The sequence below is a fragment of the Pongo abelii genome, chromosome 5 (assembly GCF_028885655.2).
Source record: "Pongo abelii isolate AG06213 chromosome 5, NHGRI_mPonAbe1-v2.0_pri, whole genome shotgun sequence".
Taxonomy (NCBI): domain Eukaryota; kingdom Metazoa; phylum Chordata; class Mammalia; order Primates; family Hominidae; genus Pongo; species Pongo abelii.
In genome coordinates this window covers 26,609,804-26,623,732 of record NC_071990.2, presented here as the reverse complement: position 1 = coordinate 26,623,732, position 13,929 = coordinate 26,609,804, and the positions used below count along the sequence as shown (strand labels likewise).

At 44.8% G+C, this 13,929-nt stretch overlaps 1 protein-coding gene across 1 annotated transcript; it reads right to left on the bottom strand.

Moving 5' to 3' along the window:
* Positions 1-2,669: 2,669 nt before the first annotated feature.
* BTN1A1 (butyrophilin subfamily 1 member A1) lies at positions 2,670-12,842 on the bottom strand. Its single transcript, XM_009241518.4, has 8 exons — positions 12,787-12,842; positions 11,784-11,918; positions 11,212-11,559; positions 7,893-8,174; positions 6,263-6,412; positions 5,124-5,144; positions 5,007-5,033; positions 2,670-4,593 (listed from the first exon to the last, which is right to left on the bottom strand). The coding sequence occupies exons 2-8, from the start codon at positions 11,860-11,862 to the stop codon at positions 3,920-3,922; spliced, it is 1,581 nt and encodes a 526-aa protein (XP_009239793.3). The 5' UTR covers positions 11,863-11,918; positions 12,787-12,842; the 3' UTR covers positions 2,670-3,919.
* Between the last annotated feature and the right edge of the window lie 1,087 nt (positions 12,843-13,929).

Sequence of the window (13,929 nt, the reverse complement as noted above, 5' to 3'; positions counted from 1 at the left end):
GCAATCCGCCCGCCTTGGCCTCCCCAAAGTGCTGGGATTATAGGCGTGAGCCACCGTGCCTGGCCCACATAAATTCTTTCTAAGGGGTGTGTCTGGCTGGAGCTGGAGGGAAAAAGGAAGGACATGGTACCTCCTAAGAATCTACTACAAGCTCAGTACTGTGCCCAGTGACCATTTTCCTGGAAGGTCATGGGGAAAAAGGAAAGAGGAGTCATAGAGCTGATTATAATCTGTGACTGTTCTTTTTCCCTACTCTCAGAGGGGGATTTCTGTGGCAGTCCATCTATTCTGGGTGAGGTTTAAAGATACATTTTAAGATATACATTACACATTAAATCAGTAAAGCAACTGCCTGAGGTTCTTAAATATTTATTATTTTTAATAGAATGATTATGAATTGGTTTTATTTTTACTTTGGCATGAGATCTATTCAGAATGGGGGTAAGGAAGGTGTTGAGGTAAAGGCTTGTATCTAAATACACACTTGAATGTAATGCATAACCCCAAGCGAATTCCCATTTGACCCCCTTTTCTCTCCCCTCAGCTCCAGAAACAAGCCCATTGTCCTCTTTCTGGCTGATACCATCCATTCTTCAACTTGAGAGTCCTCTTCTCTGTGGCCACACTAGAATGCAATGCAGGCTCACAGCTTCTCCACTGCCTACTTGCTCCTAAAACAAATAGAAAGCTTTGGAGGATTTTAATATTGCAGAAATAGATGCTGGATTTAAGCAAGTAAGTGCAGGGAGGATTATAATGTATTCTGAAAGTATTAGAGTGGTATTTACTTTCATAATACATCATAATGTATTATAAATAGATCGAGCAATTTCTTTTAGCTCCTTTTTTAGTCTTCTCTTTCCTCTTCTTGGAATCCCAGTTTCGTTCAAACATCCCTTTTAAATCCAGGGACTGATGCTACTAAGCCTTCTCCTTCCTTCAATAGACTTTACTCTTGATTTTATCCAACCTATCCTGCAAATACATGTTTACTGATTTATTATAAAGGATATTACAAAGTATACAGATGAACAGCCAGATGGAAAATATGTACAGGGCAAGGTGTGTGGGAAGGGGCATGCAGCTCCAAAGCTTTCTCTGTGCACATACTGCCCTCTAGAAACCCCCGTGTGTTCAGCTATCCAAAAGGCCAGAGTGCCAATGGCTACCTACCCTCTGCCCCTGTTTGGGTGGTGACTCCATTTCTACTACTGTAAAGGTAACCTGGTCAATGGTATAGGTAAGTGAAGCCATCTCTTTAAATTAACAGTACTTTTCCAAGAGGAGGAAATATTTGGGAAATCTTTAATGTTAAGGCCTTGTAATTAAAAGAAAAAAAATGGGGTGGGTGATCTTTGGATATTATTTGATATAGTTTGGATCTGAGTCCCCACCCAAATCCCATGTTCAATTGTAATCCCTAATGTTGGAGGTGCAGCCTGTTGGGAGGGAATTAGATCACGGGGGCGGTTTCTCACGAATGGTTTAGCACCATCCCCTCAGTGCTATTTTTTTTTGGAGACCGAGTCTCTCTCTGTCGCCTAGGCTGGAGTGAAGTGAGTGGCATGATCTCAGCTCACTGCAACCTCTGCCTCCCAGGTTCAACCGATTCTCCTGCCTCAGCCTCCCAAGTAGCTGGGACTACAGGCATGTGCCACCAAGCCCGGCTAATTTTTTTGGTGTTTTTAGTAGAGATGGGGTTTCACCATGTTAGTCAGGCTGGTCTTGAACTCCTGACCTCAGGTGATCTGCCTGCCTCGGCCTCCTAAAGTGTTGGGATTACAGGCGTGAGCCACCATGCCTGGCCAATGCTATTTTTGTGATAGTGAATGAGTGACTAATTATGAGATCTGATTGTTTAAAAGTGTGTAGCACATCCCCCGCTCCCCCCTCTCTCCTCCCCCATCCCTGCTGCTGTCTTCCTTCTGCTACGGCCGTGTAAAACGTGCCTGCTTCCCCTTCGTCTTCTGCCATGATTGTAAATTTTCTGAGGCCTCCCGGAAGCTGAGCAGAAGCTGTCATGCCTACAGAACTATAAGCCAATTAAACTTCTTATCTTTTTTTTCTTTTTTTGAAATGGAGTCTTGCTCTGTCACCCAGGCTGGAGTGCAGTGGCGCGATCTCAGCTCACTGCAACCTCTGCCTCCCGGGTTCAAGTGATTCTCCTGCCTCAGCCTTCTGAGCAGCTGGGATTATGGGTGCCTGCCACCACACCTGGCTAATTTTTGTGTTTTTAGTAGAGACGGGGTTTCACCATGTTTGTCAAGCTGGTCTCAAACTCCTGACCTCGTGATCCACCCGCCTCGGCCTCCCAAAGTGCTGGGATTACAGGCATGAGCCACTGTGCCTGGCCTAAACTTCTTATCTTTATAAATTACCCAGTCTCAGGTATTTCTTTACAGAAATATGAGGATGGACTAATAAAACATTGTTCCTTAGTTGAGATTCTGTATTCCTGCTTGAAGACCCTTGGTAAGTAGTTGTTCCCTCATGAGGCATCAGCCCCCATGTGCATCTGCCCTGGTGAGCCCACTGCCATCAGGCCTAGGGATGGGTCTTAGACCACATACAATGGCAAAGCTTTAGACAGCTGCATTCCCATGCAGGTTTCTTTCCCTATGTTTTATTTTGTTTCAGTTGATATAAAAAAAGAAAGGTTAAGAGGCTGTTTTCAGCAAACAGACAAACTTATTTATTAGGTAAAGACGATGAGCAATGTCTATCCTGGAAACTGGAGAATACGATGGAAACAGAAGGTGTAAGCCTGGAGTCCATTGGCAAGACAAGCCACATGTGTAAAGGAAAGTGCTCGGGGCAAATACACAGGTGCAATCAGTCCAGCTGTGCTGAACACAATAATGCAGCATTCAGGGGACCCCGAGGAGAGGCAGCATGTAGGAAAGCTGGGTAGGGAAACAGTGAAAGGTGCACAGTGTGGAAATGGAGGCAGTTGAAGCTAACTGAAGGTGTGTGTAAGGGGTTTGGGCATTGAGATGAGGGCTGAGGTGACATAAGGTTGAGATGGTGACTGAGCAAGTGGTGATATCACTGAAGGATGATTTCTAGGAACGTCTTTGAAATAGAGAGATGCTATAACAAAAAGAAGAGGACAACTGGAAACTTGTGGAGTTAACAAATTGAGGGTGGAATGACTTCCAGGCAAGGGAGAAACAGGAGGGCACAGAGAAAGGAACAGGGTACAAAGGACAGCTGTGCAAACAACTTTTGAGTTTTGTCAAAAATTCTCTCCTCTATCACACTTTCTGTCAGACCCTTCATCCCTGCTCATCTCAGTTCCTCTCTGCTCCCCCTTTTCCACAGCTCAGCACCCATAGAAGTGGGGCCAGTCTCCTCTGTCCTATAGGACATGGCTTAGAAAATTTGAGATATAGGCTGTGAAAACTCTATGGATGAGCCAAGTGTTCATCATGTGCCTGGATTCACCTCACTTCCCTCCATCAAGTTCCCTCCAAGTTCCTTTATGGGATTTCAGCCTGAGATTGTCCTTTTGCAGCACATTTTGAATTTTCCACTTGCCTAAAGCCTGTTTTTCCACATACCCTTATCCTGGATACCAAGATATTTCAACCACAACTCCATGCTAACCTGACCCGATCTTGATCCCTAATCTGTCCTTTGAGTTTGCTCCAAGTAGTTTCCTATAGGTTCTAGTCTTAAGGGATTAGGAGAACACGAGAAGCAGTTTGAGTCACCCCTCCATCCCCCAAATATTGGTACAGAAACAGATCGGAAGGTGCAATCCCCACCCTGTCTAGCAGCAGCAATGCAACCTTCACAGGATTAATTAATTGCCACCCAACAGGAAGAAACAGGCTGGATAAAGCTGGCAGGTGAAGCCTCAGAAGACTATGGAGGAGAGGGGTTAGAGGAAAGGAAAACAGATGAGCTGGGATATTCCTTAAGGTGCCCCTTGGCTGGGTTGGGTAGGGATTAGCTTAGAATGGAGAGTATCTGCATCCCTAGGGGCAGAGTCCTCCCCCATGGGGGACAATGGGATCTCCTTAGAAAGGTCCTGGGCATTAGCAATGACTGTGACCTCCTCAGGCCCATCAGCAATTGGGCAGATGGTCAGGGGCTTTTTACCGCTGGACCATAGGCAAAAGAAGGGCCGGAGGGGGCCAGAGAAAGAGACATTGGAGAAAGTATAGATATCAGATCCATCATTCATGTTGTAGAAGGAGATGTCTCCTGATTCATAGTCTAGGAAAATCCCAACCCGGCGTGGGGGCCCTGCCAATGGGAGAGGGGTCCGGAGAGGAGTGAGGGCCCAGTACCCATTTCCATACAACTCTACAGCCCAGAACCCATTCTCAGGAGTCATGGGGTCGAATCCTTTCTTCATCACATTCTCCCTACACACGCCGATTGCCCAGTCAGTCCTGTCTCCCACCTCCACCTCCCAGTAATGCCTTCCTGAGGTGAAGGTCTCACGGCCCAACACACAGGGCCAGGAGTCAAATCTCTCTGGTTTCTCAGGCAGTTTCTGACGTGAATCTTCCAGTCGAACAGATTTTGAATCCTCATAAAGAAAGAGGTGGGGATGAGCTGTGTCTGGGTCCAGAGTCACATCAACTGGAGAGAAAGAAACAACAGGTCTGACATCAGTGAATATTACAGGTTGCAGGACTGTCTTTCCTTCTCCTAAGAAACAGAACACTGTTGTAGGAGTTGACAGGTCTTCTGGAGGTGGGGGGATGTTTGGCCTGCTCAGGGGTCTCCATTCACCACAGGATCCCCCCTTACCAGCAGCCAGAGGGTGATGTAAGAGCTGACTGTGCCTAGGGCCTAATGGGACTCTGCTGGAAGTGCCATCTTCCGAGGGTTCTCTATGTGCCTCACAGAAACTGTTGAGGCCATCTGTCATCACCGTTTCCCTTCCTGTCCTCATCACTAAAGTGTTAGTGTTTTCATTTCCAAGTATCATAGCACTTTGAATTCCTAGGGGATAGAGCCTCAGAGCCCTAGAGAAGTTCAGAGCCACTGACCTGCATGCAATGTAGCCTTTTTCCATTCTGCAACAAAAGAGAAAGATAGTCATTGACAGGTTATATAATAAGAGAGAGAAAACTCTGTGGGTGAAATAACAAGAAGACAGAACTTACTGAGTTCTTCCAGGAGTCTCTCTGGAAAACAAACAAAAATACCTCAATGGCTTTCTATAGTGGACGTAAAGGAGGGGACAAAACTCGTGTGGGAAACACACAAAGGAGGAACTGTTTAATTCATGACTACTTGAATATTGAAGCATTGCCAATAAATCAAGAACAAGGATTTTGTTTTGCTTTGTTTTCGAAGAAAGATGCAGGAAGTTCCTACATATTGGAACTGACTTGGGATCAGATTTTTTTTTTTTTAAATATAGAATCTCATTCTGTTGCCCAGTCTGGAGTGCAGTGGTGCAATCTCAGCTCACTGTAACCTCCACCTCCCAGGTTCAAGCAATTCTCCTGCCTCAGCCTCCTGAGTAGATGGGACTACAGGTGTGGGCCACAACCCTGGCTAAATTTTGTATTTTTAGTAGAGACGGGGTTTCACCATGTTGTCCAGTCTGGTCTTGAACTCCTGACCTCATGTGTTCCACCCACCTCGGCCTCCCAAAGTGCTAAGATTACAGGCATGAGCCACTGTGCTCGGCCTCAGATTTTTAATAACAAGATTGGTACTGGGTAATTGAGTTAAAAGTGGGAGTAGGGTCTGAGGGTGGGTAGTGAGTAAATATCAGCCCTGATATCTTGATTAGACTCTGCCTATGCCCCAATCCTCTATGCTTCTTCATATTGGCATCTATGACTTCAGGAACCTTATGATTTCTTCCAATTTTCAGAATTCTAGAATCAAGTATCTTCTTTTTTTGAGATGGAGTCTTACTCTGTCGCTCAGGCTAGAGTGCAATGGCATGATCTTGGCTTACTGCAACCTCCGCCTCCTGGGTTCAAGCAATTCTCGTGCCTCAGCCTCCTGAGTAGCTGGGATTACAGGCACCCACCACCAAGTCTGGCTAATTTTTGTATTTTTAGTCGAGATGGAGTTTTGCCATGTTGGCCAGGCTGATCTCGAACTCCTGACCTCAGTTGATCCACCTACCTCGGCCTCCCAAACTGCTGGGATTACAGGCGTGAGCCACCATGCCCGGCCTCAAATATCTACCTGTCATCCTAAAAGAAGTCATTCTAAAGGACTTGGATCCAGCCTGCCTCTGAAGCACTCCTGACACGTAGCCCTTGTGGATTTTATGGTTTACCTTTAGAGCTGAACTCATTCCTCCTCTCTCTGGATCTTTCGTTGTATACTCTCCAAGTGAAAAATATGGACCCAATGGTGAGAAGTCCTAGAACCATCATGATGACAGCCACAGGCACTATCCAGGGAGTCAGCCTTGGGAGGGAGGAAGCTAAAACAAAATCCCCAAGAAGGACATTAGTTGAGAAATTCTGAGCAAGTCCAGCTTTTCTCCAGATTCCAAAGGAGGGTAGAAGAGGTGATGGCCTGGACCACTCTCGTCCCTCATATAGCAAAAAAATACTCACTCCAATGCCACTCTAAACTTCTCAGAAAAAAATTGACTTCAAGCAGGAGTCAGCAGAGAAAGAGAGAAATGAAGAGTAATTTTGGGACAGGATCTGTGAAATAATAAATATAATGGACCAATTCATGTCATTATGGAAATTCTTCCTTAACTATCAGTGCAGAATGGGAGCCAAGAGGATGAAGGAGGTAAATAAGGAAGGGGAAATGTGCCTCTGTATGTAACAGAATGGGACTCATTGACAAAAGAATAAGGAAAGGTTTCTGCCTGAACCAGAGACAGTATCTGGGGAATAATGAGAGGATTTGCTTCCCTGAGGACCCTGGAAACCTAGACAGAGCCTTAGCATGGGATGGGAGGGAGAAGTGAGTATGGGTGGAAATGGCAAAAGTAGAAAAATAACTTAGTCTTTTTTTTTTTTTTTTTTTTTTTTGAGATGGAGTCTCGCTCTGTCACCCAGGCTGGAGTGCAGTGGCGTGATCTCAGCTCACTGCAAACTCCGCCTCCCGGGTTCACGCCATTCTCCTGCCTCAGCCTCCCAAGTAGCTGGGACTACAGGCACCCGCCACCATGCCTGGCTAATTTTTTTGTATTTTTAGTAGAGGCGGGGTTTCACCATATTAGCCAGTATGGTCTCGATCTCCTGACCTTGTGATCTGCCTGTCTCGGCCTCCGAAAGTGCTGGGATTACAGGCGTGAGCCACCGCGCCCGGCCTACTTAGTCTTTTTGTTTACTTGAGGAGAGAAGGCTCTGGATCAGGAAGGCCTCCAGGGACAAAGCTTCTCTATCTCACTTAGATCTCCTAAAATGGAAAATCTGGAATTTCACTGGGTGTGATGGCTCACACCTATAATCCCAGCACTTTGAGAGGCCAAGGCAGGTGGATTGCTTGAGGCCAGAAGTTCAAGACCAGCCTGGGGAACATGGTGAAATCCTGCCTTTGCTTAAAATACACAAAATTAGTTGGGCACGGTGGTATGCACTTGTCATCCCAGCTATTCTGGAGGCTGAGGCAGGAGAATCACTTGAACCTGGGAAGCGGAGCTTGCAGTGAGCTGAGATCATTCCGCTGCTGCACTCCAGTCTGGGCAACAGAGTGAGACACTGTCTCAAAAAATAAATAGATAAATAATCTGAAATTTATTTGAGATCAAGGTAGGTTTACGTCTTCAGTATCTTAACTCTTCTAATAAAGTTGGTGGGGTTCCCTTAAGTCACTGGACAAGAGCTTAGGTGGGGAAAGTAGACAACTCTGCCATGAGGTCACATCTGGGCAGTTGTCCCAGGTGGTATGGCTTTGAAGCTGTGTCAACATAGGAATCCAGCAGCATTGGTTCCACTAACCTGGTATGGATATTTCTACTTCCTTCTCCTGGCCAAGAAGGAGATTCTGGATGTAGCAGGACACATTTTTCGCAGAAGTGTCTCTGATGATCACTGAAGCAGCCACAGTGAACAAACCTTCTTCATCAGGATTCCTGGACTCTGATGTAGATGGAAACTTCTCTCCCTTGGAAGTTCTCCACTGCACCTGGGGCTCTGGGTACCATCCCACTGAGGTGCACTCCAGCCGGATTTCTCCATTCTCTTGAACTTGCATACTGATGTGAGGGTCAGAGCCCAGAGCTGTAGAGAGAGAATCTAGACTTAATGTTTTAGTGGACCCCTTTTGGGAGCCTTATAACCATAGAGCTACATAGTTTGAGAAAGAGAGAGACAGAAAGGCACAAGTGGACTAGTAGTGGGAAGAACTCATCTCCATATTTCAATACACAAGGAAACTGAGGGCCAGGCACAGTGGTTTATATCTGTAATGTCAGCACTTTGGGAGGCTGAGGCAAGATTACTTGAGTCCAGGAGATCAAGACCAGCCTAGGAAACACAATGAGACTCCATCTCTTTGGGTATGGTGGTTCTTGCCTGTACTCCTAGCTACTTGGGAGGCTGAGGTTGGAGGATTGCTTGAGTTCAGCAGTTCAAGGCTGCAGTGAGCTGTGATGGCACCACTGCACTCCAGCCTGGGTGACAGAGTGAAATGCTGTTTCTAAAAAAGTTTTTTTTTTTTTTTTTAAAGGAAATTGAAGTACCAATAAAAGGAATTTCATATACCTTATCAGAGAGGGATGCCTTGTTGGGATCAAGACTTTGAAATGTTTGCAGCAGTTTGGTGGGCAGACTTGGGGGTTCTTGTCCAGCCAGCAGGAACACTAAGACCAATAACTCAGAGGTGGGTTAGTGGTCTAGGCTGAGAGCCTCAGAGCTAGCCGATAGCTCTGTGGTTGAGAGCATTATGAGAAGGCTTTGGTGGGGAGGAGGAGAACTAGGACTGGGTATTTAAGGATGAACAGAGGAATATCTTTGAGTAGAGGATTGGCGATTCTTTGGCTTGAGATTATAGTTGACAATTTAAGCTTTCTTTATCTATGATGTTGATTCAGAAATTTTCTTAAATGGTCTCAACTTCATATTCCCTCACATAATTGTGGCCTGTTATATATAAACATAAAGCTGCTTTTCTTGTGTGTTTAGCCTACTTTTTTCTCTAATTCCACATGGTACAGAAAAACACTGAGCTGCATAAAAGAGCTCTTAAACACATTTCCACAACCACTGGTTAAAATCCACATTCCAAGAATGTGTGTATATACAAGAATGTATATTCTTTTCATGGAAGGAGCTGCCACTTTCAGCAGATTCTTAAGGGTGTCTGCCACTCATAAAAGGTAACACATTTTATGCTATCAAATCTCTAGGTTTTTATAATCAACCTTTAAGATACTTCTTCCCTAAAAACAAAATGTCAAAATTTGAATTATACATGATACTGCAACTGGGGGACCCTGTTGTGAAGCAGGGACCCACATTTCACCCAAGTATTTTTCAAACTTTATGTTTACTTGAATATATATCTATGTATATAGATATATATAATATATGCATATAGATTTAGATAACATATGCCTATATGATATATATGTGAAAGGCAATATGTTTGTATATTATATGTTTTAGATCAGTTTAAGGCACAGTATAGTATCTAATAAGTCTATAATGTTTTTAGAATTGGCGAGGTCATTTCTCATATATTGTCTAATTTTATTTTATTCTTTTTTTTTTTTTTTTTTTTTTTTTTCCGTTTGAGACGAGTCTCACTCTGTTGCCCAGGCTGGAGTGCAGTGGTGCAGTCTCAGCTCACTGCAACCTCTGCCTCCCAGGTTCAAGCGATTTTCCTTGAGTAGCTGGGATTACAGGTATGACCCAGCTAATTTCTTTCCGTATTTTTAGTAGAGATGGGGTTTTGCCATGTTGGCCGGGCTGGTCTTGAATATCCTGATCAAAAGTGATCCACCCGCCTTGGCCTCCCAAAATGCTGGGATTACAGGCGTGAGACACCACACCCCACCATTTTTTTTTTTTTTGACAGCACACTCTATTGTCCACGCTGCAGTGCAGTGGCAACCATCAGCTCACTGTAACCTTGAATTTCTTGGCTCAAGAGATCCTCCTGCCTCTGCTTCCCAAAGCGCTGAGATTATGGGAGTTGGCCACTGGTCCCAGACTATTTTATTCTTAAAAAATAATCTTAGATAAAAACATCCTCAGTTTTACAGTAAAAATCAGAAAGGGATTTGTTTGATGTCATTCACTAGGAATTGAGAAAGTCAGACCTCAATGCGTACTTTCCTCCTCAAAGCTTATTATTTTCTTTATTGTTTCCCTTTGAATTCTGGCTTGAAGCAAAAAAGGGAACAAGAACAGAATCTTTTCTATATGAATCAGGAATGTGACAAACGGCCATGCTCTCTAATCTTAGGATGTCAGTCTTTAGAAACTAATCCATAAGCCAGCCTTAAAGTGTGTGGTATGCTCACCACAGCCATAAGATGTGTAATGGTGAGAAATACAATTTAAATGTACAATTCAGGGACTCCATGAAGTAAATTATGGTGTACTTGTATAAAAGAATGTTATATAACTCTTACATGTATTTAATTATTTCATGAAGAAATGCTTACCCTATTATTGAAAAAGGGCTGGAGATAATTGAAATAAAGTTCTACAATAAAGACATTGCACTGTTCTCTCCATGTTCAACTCAAAACCCTTTCTCACTGATTTCCTGCTGTAGGACCTTCAGTACCTTCTAGCTGTGGAGTCCTAATCAGGGGAAAGCAAAGAGATAAGGCAGATAAGCTACAAGTCTGCCTTTCTTCATGGTCCAGTACACAGCCCTCCTGTGCAAATAACTCACAGTCGTCCTTCCTGTGTTCAACTACCACCAAACACCTGCAAGTTAGCTCACTGCAACCTTTGCCTTATAGATACTGCACAAAGCCCTCTTCAACAGACAGCATAAAAACTATTCTACAAATTCTCCAGCAAGCCTTTGTTTCCTGGCAGTCAGCTTCTCTTTTGCTGATCCTGCCTTTTGCCTCCTCGCAAAGTATTTTCATACTTTTAAAAGTAAATCTGCCTTTCTTTACAACTGTCTTGGTAAATTCTTTTACCCCCTCGCCTCCCGCCCAGATAGTCGTCCCTCTCCGGCGACATCAACCTAAAAGAGATTTTGAGAATGAATCTGATGGTTTCCAAAGTAACTGATCCATACGAAAGTGTATACAGCAGGGGAGGCGTCGAAGAAAGTCAAAACCCGTCTACTCACCAGCCACCTTCAGATGCACCAGGGCTTCTTCGTAGCTTCCATCCTCCCTGAAAAAGCACGTGTACTCCCCGTCGTCAGAGACTCTGACGCCACGGATCCTCAAGGCCATGCGCCCCTTGGCGATGCCGTCCTGGACCAGCGTCGCCCGCCCGCGGTACTCGGGCATCTGCTCGGCTTCCTGCTCGCGCCCGTCCCTGTGCACCAGCACGGCCGGCGAAACCTTCTTTCGGAACCAGCGCAGCTCCAGGTGCTCGGCGCTCGCGTTCGGGGACAGGCGACAGGGCAGCTCGGCGTCCTCACCCACAACGGCCAGGATGGGCTCCGGGGGTCCAATTACGTCAAAGGGAGCTGCCGAAAAACGAGCGGGATCAGACGGGATGTGGAGATGGGAACTACGGACAGACACCGACCAGATTCCCGCCAAAGCGCAGTGCCCCGCGCTCTCTTACTCCTTTGACAGCTGAGTTTGTCTGGATCCAGTGGAGGTCTCCAGGGAGAGCCAAGTGGGATTGTTTATTTTACATTTATTGATATAGTTCAACTATGCAGCCCAGAGAGAGAGAGAGACTTACCTGAATCCAGTTTGGGCAGCTGGAGGAGAATGAGGGTGAGCAGACATCTGGGGAGACTGGAGCTTGGGAAAACTGCCATCTCCCACCCTTCTGGAGCAGCAAGATAACTGATGTGAGTCCCTCAGGAGCTTCAGCCTAGGAGATGAATGGACAGGAGACAACTACCGGTTCTGTCAACCCTCCGCTTTCCAAAGTCCTCTCTACAGTTCTTTCCAGCAGCAAGTGTTCTGGTCATTTGCCCCTGAAACCTCCTCTCAGCCTCCATCCCCAGTATGGATTTTTAGTTTACACTGTGGTTATCACCTTCCCACCCACTACTCTAACTCTAAAACTTAGGAGAAGGGAACTGTGAGGCATAACACTCATTAGTTGGTTGCATATCAATGAACAAATCTTGGAATCACTGCACTAAAAAAAAAGTCTCCTTTTTATTTATTTATTTATTTTGAGACAGAGTCTTGCTCTGTTGCCCAGCTTGGAGTGCAGTGGCATGATCTCGGCTCAATGCAACCTCAGCCTCCTGGGTTCAAGCGATTCTTCTGCCTCAGCCTCCGGAGTAGCTGGGACTACAGGCACGCACCACCATGCCTGGCTATTTTTTGTATTTTCAGTAGAGACGGAGTTTCACCACGTTGGCCAGGCTGGCCTCGAACTCCTGACCTCGTGATCCACTCGCCTTGGCCTCCCAAAGTGCTGGGATTACAGGCGTGAGCCACCGTGCTGGGCCAAAGTCTTTTTTCAAATACAAGAATTTGGTATTTGCTTTTGGCAATGATAATAAAGATAAGGGTATAAAGGCAGAAATGGAGTCCAAGGAAATGAATTGGAGAAGAGAGAAAAGATGGGAGGAGATGGAGCAAGAAGCAGGAGCTGAAGCAAGCAAAAGGGCTTGAAGAGTAGAGGGCCTAGGACCAAGGAGAAAGGAGCTGGAGGGAGAGAAGTATGCTATGCCCTCCTGGCTGCTCACTCCCTCAGGGAGCTGAGAGTAACCACACATACTGACCTGGGTGATCTTGGAGAAAAAGGCACAAGAGGCCACTGCTACCAAGTGAGAAAGCTGGCTGTGGCCCCCGGGGCAAAAGTTCAAAGCCAGCAGGAAAAGGAAGGGGGAGGTGCTCTCGGGAAAGCCTGCCTCCAGGTGGCCTGGTATATTCACTTTGAGAAAAAAAAAAAGGGACAAGAAAAGTTTTTCACAGAGATGGAAAACTGGACTTGTGGTCTTCAGCTCAGAAATCAAGATATGCGTTGATGAGCTCGACCAAATGAAAGGCAGAAAAGAGAAAAAAAAAGAAGAGAGGCAAGGAAACACACAAATCAGAGGTGATGGCTTCAGCCAGTTATTTCCTCTTTCCAAGCCTCAGTTCTTTGATCTCTAAAATGGTAATAATATTGATCATACCTTTCTTGTAGAGGTGTTGGGAGGATTAAGTGAGATTAAGCAGGTAAAGTGCTTAGCACATAGTAGGAACTCAGCGGAGGATAAGTTGTTATTCTATTATTATTTCTTCAGGTTGAAAAATGAAAGCCCAGAGGCCAAGGTAGCAGTAGCCTCTGGCTATAGCCGTCTTCGTTATTGGAGCATCCGTCCACCTTAGGTGCTGTGTCCGTTGGCACAACTCCATTAAAGGCCAGTCTTAAGGGTAGGCTGTGAATATGCCAGCTCATAAAGTGTAATTCTGTTTACAGGGCCCCAAAGTTGCCTCCTGACAATTGTTTCTCTTGAAGCAACTCATCATGAGGCCTACAATCCTTAATTTACAAACCTACCTCTCATTGTTATTAAAAAACTTAAAAATGCAGAAAAATATTTTTATAAAATGGAGGTCACACTTAATCTACTAACGATACACTCAATTCACATTTTGGCATATTTCCTTCCAAGATTTATATTATGCTTATGTATATCATAAAAGCAGTCAATTAGACTTTTTGTGTAACTCAAAATATTGTTAATAGTTGTATAATTGCCATGGTTGTGGGACATTTGGGATTTTTTTCCTATTGTAAATAATACACTTTATATATGTCTTTATTTACAAATTGGATAGTGTCCTGATAAGCTGTTTAATAAATTTCCAGAAATAGAGTCATCAGATCAAATGGTATAAGCATATTTCTTTTCTTTTCTTTTTTTTTTTTTTTTTGA